This window comes from Palaemon carinicauda, chromosome 35, assembly GCF_036898095.1.
Source record: "Palaemon carinicauda isolate YSFRI2023 chromosome 35, ASM3689809v2, whole genome shotgun sequence".
Lineage (NCBI taxonomy): Eukaryota > Metazoa > Arthropoda > Malacostraca > Decapoda > Palaemonidae > Palaemon > Palaemon carinicauda.
The window spans coordinates 39,146,524-39,154,023 of record NC_090759.1 but is presented as its reverse complement, the minus strand read 5'-3'; the positions used below and the strand labels follow the sequence as shown (position 1 = coordinate 39,154,023).

Genomic DNA, 7,500 nt, shown 5'->3' with positions numbered 1-7,500 from the left:
ATTATTACTATTATTATTATTATTATTATTATTATTATTATTATTATTATTATTATTATAATAATAATAATAATAATAATTATTATTATTATTAATATTATTATTATTATTATTATTACTTGCTAAGCTACAACCCAAGTTGGAAAATCAGAATGCTATAAGCCCGAGGGCTCCACCTGGGAAGAATAGCCCAGTGAGGAAAGGAAATAAGGAAACTACACGAAAAGTAATTAACAATTTAAATGAAATATTTTAAGAACAGTAACATGAAAATAAATATTTCTAATAATGTTGTTACTGTTCTTGAAATATTTTATTTTTCCTCGTTTCCTTTCCTCACTGGGATATTTTCTCTGTTGGAGCCCTTGGGGTTATAGCATCCTGCTTTTCCAACTAGGGTTGTAGCTTAGCAAGTCATAATAATAATAATAATAATAATAATAATAATGCAGATTAGTCCACCACTGGAGAACTCCAACATATATATATATATATATATATACACACACACAAAATTTCAGAACTTTGTCAATCCTTTCCAAACCGTTTTGATTTTCCCCTATAATTCTCCATCAACAATTGATTCACAACATTTAACATATATTTGTGCTTATGCGATTAAAGAAGACATGGTTTAAAAAACTCTTATTCAGAGAAAGATGCCAAAGAATTCTTAATCAATCAATCAATCAATAAGAATCTTTAAAATATAGACAAGTCATAAAATATCAGACCAAGAAAGAATAGAATAAAAAATGTCTGGACTGGAAAACATTTTAAGAATTTCGTGCTACTTCTTTAAATTCGTTTTGCATAAAGTACATTAGTGATATCAAATCAATTAATATTTTCTATATGTTGTAATTTTTCCCACATTTTATATCCTTACTCTGTCTAAATAGAGAACAATTTTATATTTAATATTGTGACATTATATGCTATATATAATTTTGTAATTTTGTAAGCTTACTACTCATAGATCATCTCTCACGCTCTCCCCTTGTCTCCCTTGATAGGGTCTTGGAAAATAGAGAGAGAGAGAGAGAGAGAGAGAGAGAGAGAGATCATGGAAACTTCATTGGCACCAATAACAATTGGGGATCTGTTCCTGTCATTGGGTTCTTGATAATCATACATACAGAGAGAGAGAGAGAGAGAGAGAGAGAGAGAGAGAGATTGGTCACAAAAAAGTTTCATATACATATGATTGGCCTTGATTTCAGTGCAGCCTTTGACCGTGTTAATCCTGAGGCCCTCGTTTTCAAGCTCAACCCGTTGGGAGTGGGTGGGTCTTTTATTAGCATCATTATTGAATTTTTTTAAGCTATAGATTCCAAAAAGTTGTTGTTTATGGGTATCATAGTGAGTATAGGAATGTGATATCTAGTGTTCCTCAGGGTAGTGTTCTTGGCCCATTACGTTTCATACTATATACATATGATATGTGGTTTGCCCTAGAAAACATGCTCGTTGCATATGCAGATGATGGTACTCTTTGTATCAATTCCATCTCCTGAATGTAAATCTGAGGTTGTTGAATCCCATAATAGAGATCTAACTAAAGTTAGTGCATGATACAAATTATGGGGCATAAAGTTGAACCCTAATAAAACTCAAAGTATCATTGTAAGTAGGCCAAGGACGGTGGCTCCTCAACATCCGGATCTCAGCACTGATTACTTTTTTTTTTTCCTTTTTAAATCTATTTGACTTAATATTTTAGGTGTGATTCTTGATAGAAAATTTAATTTTGAGAAACACATTCGGTCTGTCTCTTCTCCTTCTTCTTCTTCTTAAGAAAAAGAAAAGGCTCTGTTGGAAAGTGTTTTAAGATTTTCAATGATCAATCTATTCTGAAGAAGTGTTTTAATTCTTTCATTCTACCTTATTTCGAGTACTGTTCTGTCTGGTCTTCAGCTGCTGATTATCATCTTAATTTCTCGGAGAGGAACTTACGGTCTATTAAATTTCTTATTCCTGACCTAGATATCAATCTCTGGCACCGTCGTTCAGTTAGGTCGTTATGCATGTTGCATAAGATTTTACATAATTTTGATCATCATTTGCATTCATTCTTCCCGGAGAGTACCATCCTGTTTGTAATACTAGGCAGGCAGTTAATTCTAATAGCCAGGCCTTCTCCATCATGAGGCCCAATACTACACAGTATTTTAAAAGTTTTATTCCAGCTGTGACCAAGTTGTGGAATGATCTTCCTAATCAGGTAGTTGAATCGGTGGAACTTCAGAAGTCCCAAGTTACAGCGAATGTCTATATGCTATGCAGGCTCAGATAAATCTCTCTTTATAGTTTATTTAAGAAAGATCTATTTCAGTATTGCTACTGTTCTCAAAATATGTTATTTCAACCCCTTCACTACGAAGCACCAGATCCGCTACTTGGGCACACTATTCTATCTAATTTCTCTTCCTCTTGTTTAGTTAAAGTTTTTATAGTGTATATATAAAACATTTATTTTAATGTTGATACTGTTCTTAAAATAACTAATTTTACCTTGTTACCTTTCCTCACCGGGCTGTTTCCCTGTTGAAGCTCCTGTGCTTATAGCATCCTGCTTTTCCAACTAGGGTTGTGAACTAGTAAGTAATAACAACACTATTAATACGAGATTTGTTACCATCAGTTCGCTCACTTACTCTACAATAAGCTAAATTTTCATGTTTACTTGTTTTACTGCGGATAACAGAATAAATCTATAAAAAGTTTGCTTTATTTTCTATTGTATTTCACTCTCAACAACCAATTTTTCCCATTCATTGTGAAGAGATTATAGAATAATTTTCCAATCTATTTTATATTTCAAGGTGATGGTGAAACTGAAATGATCTATACGAGATACAGTGTAAAAAAACGTAGCACAACCATTTAATGATCACTAAAATTGTTGCTACGACTCTCAGCTGGGCCATGTCATCAAAATATCTTTTAGAACAAATATCACAAAACGCTGAATAAAATCATCACGCCTTTTGTCTACGACATTGAAAAATACGTCAATAAGGAATTATATACCACTATCGAAGCACACCAAGGACCCACCATCTCTCTCTCTCTCTCTCTCTCTCTCTCTCTCTCTTATATTCCTTTATACCTCTATCCTCTTATATTCCTGTACTCTCTCTCTCTCTCTCTCTCTCTCTCTCTCTCTCTTATATTCCTTTATACCTCTATCCTCTTATATTCCTGTACTCTCTCTCTCTCTCTCTCTTATATTCCTTTATACCTCTATCCTCTTATATTCCTCTACACACACTCTCTCTCTCTCTCTCTCTCTCTCTCTCTCTCTTATATTCCTTTATACCTCTATCCTCTTATATTCCTGTACTCTCTCTCTCTCTCTCTCTCTCTCTCTCTCTCTCTTTAACAGGACACCAATACCAGTTGTTTCTCTTGGAACAAGAGAATCTCTCTCTCTCTCTCTCTCTCTCTCTCTCTCTCTCTCTTTAACAGGACACCAATACCAGTTGTTTCTCTTGGAACAAGAGAATCTCTCTCTCTCTCTCTCTCTCTCTCTCTCTCTCTTATATTCCTTTATACCTCTATCCTCTTATATTCCTGTACTCTCTCTCTCTCTCTCTCTCTCTCTCTCTCTTTAACAGGACACCAATACCAGTTGTTTCTCTTGGAACAAGAGAATCTCTCTCTCTCTCTCTCTCTCTCTCTCTCTCTCTCTTTAACAGGACACCAATACCAGTTGTTTCTCTTGGAACAAGAGAATATCTCTCTCTCTCTCTCTCTCTCCTCTCTCTCTCTCTCTCAAAAATCAATTCATCTCTAAAGATAATTGCTATCATCATCCCGGTATTCGGAAACACACCCTCACTTGACAAGTCAAGGGGGGACCAAGAATTGCCTATTCTCACGAGGGATGTGTCCTATCCTATCCTATTATATTCTATCCTATCCTTATCCCAAAATTGGCAGCTTCCCATTGTATGTCTATAGCGGAAAGCCTCTATGGAACGACTAGTGTAATGATTACCACCATTTTCTGATTCCTGTTGATTTATTTCGTGAATAGGGAACCGAAAATATCATACACAATAGCATTTGGAAACAGAAAATTTAACGTAAAAACATGAGAGAGAGAGAGAGAGAGAGAGAGAGAGAGAGATTTTCTTATGCCAAGAGAAACAACTGGTATTAGTGTCCCGTTGGAGAGAGAGAGAGAGAGAGAGAGAGAGAGAGAGAGATTTTCTTATGCCAAGAGAAAGAACTGGTATTAGTGTCCCGTTGGAGAGAGAGAGAGAGAGAGAGAGAGAGAGAGAAGAGGAATATAAGAGGATAGAGGTATATATATATATATAAGAGAGAGAGAGAGAGAGAGTAGAGGAATATAAGAGGATAGAGGTATATAAGAGAGAGAGAGAGAGAGAGAGAGAGAGAGTACAAGAATATAGAGAGAGAGAGAGAGAGAGAGAGAGAGAGAGAGAGAGAGAGGTGTAAAGGATTATATGAGAATAGGGATCCAAGAGGAGGAGGAGGAGGACTGGAAGTAAAGAGGATGGCTAGAGGAGTAGAGGGGGATTCATGAGACGGTAGAGAGAGAGAGAGAGAGAGAGAGAGAGAGAGAGAGAGAGAGGGGCTCACCTCCCTTGGGAGTGAGCTAAAGAACAGAACAGCTTCAACGACCTTTGTGCGTGTGTGTATGTGTGTTGTGCAACCATTTACTCTTCCGAGGAAGAGAAATTATAACGAGCTTTCTCCGTATCTACCGAATTGTGAACATCATCATCATCATCACCATCTTGAAAGTAATTAATTTGGTCGTTATATCAAAATGTTCTGGGGCAGCCTTTGCCTTCACACTTGTCTTACTTATCTCTCAATTTGTCTTTGTTGCCGATTTTTTATTGTTATATTCATGCGGTGTCTGTCGGAAGGGATTGTTCGTTGCATAGCCCTCCTTTTAATTTCTGAAAACTTGATTTAATCCTGCAAATGTCCTACGGTTATCTCAACACTTCCAGGATACTAAAAGGATTTGTTTTAACAAAACATGGAAAATGTTCTGCTTTGAATTTTGAATTGTTATTATTATCAAATGCTAAGCTACAACCCTAGTTGGAAAACCAGGATGCTATAAGCCCAGGGTCAACAACAGGGAAAATAGCCCAGTGAGGAAAGGAAACAAGGGAAAATAAAATATTTTAAGAACAGTAACATTAAAATTAATATTTCTTATAAGAACTATGAAAACTTTAACAAAACAAGGGGAAGAGAAACTAGATAGAATAGCGTGCCCAAATGTACCCTCAAGTAAGAGAACTCTAATCACAGACAGCGGAAGATTATGGTACAGAGGCTATGGCACTACCCAAGACTAGAGAACAATGATTTGATTTTGGAGTGTCCTTCACCTAGAAGAGCTGCTTACCATAGCAAAAGGGTCTCTTCTACTCTCACCAAGAGGACAGTAGCCACTGAATCACTACAGTGCAATGGTTAACCCATTGAGAGAAGAAAATTTCTGTTTAAAAAATGGTAAACTAATCAAAATACTTTGGATGGGGGATGTAAATTCAAACAATAGCTGACTGGACTATGAAGTCAATAACCATAGCAACCAGCCAAGGTTTTGCATCCATAAGCTCGTATGAGACTTAGCCAAAATACCTGTCGCAGTATCGTAGTTCACACTCTAGTTTCTCTACAGGTCAAATCCCCTTTTTTCCAAGTCTTTCCTCTAGTTTTTTCAAATCATAGAATAATAACACATAAAAAAAAACTGATCACAATGTAATGTCTCTTTTTCTAAAATGATTTTCAAGTGTTTTGCTTTTTTACTATAGAAGTCAAAATTTGAAGTTTGAATATCCCAGGAATACATTACTGGAAATGAATAGTCAGAAATTGCGTGAATGGAAATGTAATTTATAATTGTTTAGTTAGAAAAAAAAAATAGGAGATATGAAAGCTGAAGAAAATGAAGTGCAAGCGACACTAAAAATGTTTCATACTTTGGCAAACGGATTTCAAGCGTAAAATAAGTTTGGATGTGAAAAACGGCTCTAAATTAGTGAAGGAAAAGCTGTCCCTTTGTTTAAGGACAGAGGTAATGTTAGATATTCTATGTACCGTAAGAACATTACATCAATAACTATGACGGGAAATGTGTAAGGTAGGATTTTCATTATAAACATAAGATAATGGACAAACGGAACCCAGCGACTGAGGGGGGCAAGCCAGCCTCAACTTGGTGCCGGTCCCAAGCCCGGGTAAATGGGGAGGGTTGGCGGCAGGAAAGGCATCCCGCCATGAAAAATTAGCCAAAACGAATATGGCCAGTGAGTATAATCAGAATGAAATTAAAGCGAAGGTGAGTGGACTGTATCAAGGATGACCTTCGATCTAAGGGATTAACTGGTGATGAGGTGTGGGACAGAGGTAGATGGAGAACGCTGGCCAGAAACATCGACCCACATAAAAGTGGGAAAAGATGCAGACAAAGAAGAAGAAGAAAGGCCAAACGGACTGGTTATCAGTAAGAGATGAATAGTGAGGGTTAGTCAGTGTGGATTAAGTATTTGTACAGTCCGCCCTCGTTATTCGCGGTCTCACCCTTCGCGATTTTGCTCGTTTGTGACAGAGAACCGTATAACCTATTGAATAAAATATCACACATTCGTGGGTTCGCTAGAATCGATAGAGCAGCCAAGAGAAGAATGTTAAATATATAAAAGATGACAAGTTTTTGAGAGGAATGTAAAACCTATGATGATATTGAAATAAAGTTAGGATTTGTAAATAGTGACTGGTGTGAGGGCAGGAAGGGTTGGGCATGGGAATGTTCTATGTCTAAAGATATAATTACCACTTTTGATGGACTGATGCCAGAAGTCTGAAAATAAAAAAACAAAGAGGATATAGGAGTCAGTTTTTATTTTTTTTTAACAGGAAATGGGCATTGAATGGAGTGTAGAGAGCTGTAGTCTGTGAAGGATACAGAATTGATTTGAGATTGTAATCTGAGAAGATTGAGAATAAATAAGAGCAAGGTTAATGATATAGGCGTAAATACAAACTAAAAGATGAAGCAATGATAGTTGATGTGGATGGTCAAAGAATGGACATTCAATATATTGGATAATGGTAAGAGGAGAGCATAGCAGGACCCTAGAAGCAAAACATTGGGAAGAAACTTGGCATATCTATGATTGCAAAGGTTGAAATGTATGAAAAGAAAAGCTTAGGAGAAAAGCTGTTTGTGCATAACAGGCTGCACAAGAATAACTGAATGGATGACGAAAGTTGCGACCAGTAAAAAAGGCCAAAATGATTGGCGTACGTGAGATGAGTCAAATTCTTTTGAAATGGCCGGGCCATGTGAAAAGAATAGAGGTTTATAGATTTGCGAAAAGACAGTACAGTTCACAAGTGTTAGAGGGATGGAGGATAAGAAGACCAAAGTCTTATGGTACGAAAGTGCTAATGGAAGGAATGGCCTGAATATCCAAGACACAAGACGGCGTATGGAAG

General features: G+C 36.5%; 1 protein-coding gene across 11 annotated transcripts in view; it reads right to left on the bottom strand.

Moving 5' to 3' along the window:
* LOC137627696 (regulator of G-protein signaling 9) overlaps nucleotides 1–7,500 on the bottom strand; it is a 415,360-nt gene that overhangs the window by 213,537 nt on the left and 194,323 nt on the right. For 9 of the 11 annotated variants that reach the window (XM_068358916.1, XM_068358923.1, XM_068358915.1 and 6 more), the window contains one exon: nucleotides 6,836–6,862. The exons of the other annotated variants lie outside the window; for them this stretch is intronic. In XM_068358916.1, coding sequence (XP_068215017.1) covers nucleotides 6,836–6,862 — 27 coding nt within the window. The remainder of the gene's footprint in view (nucleotides 1–6,835; nucleotides 6,863–7,500) is intronic. 11 annotated transcript variants of the gene reach the window in all.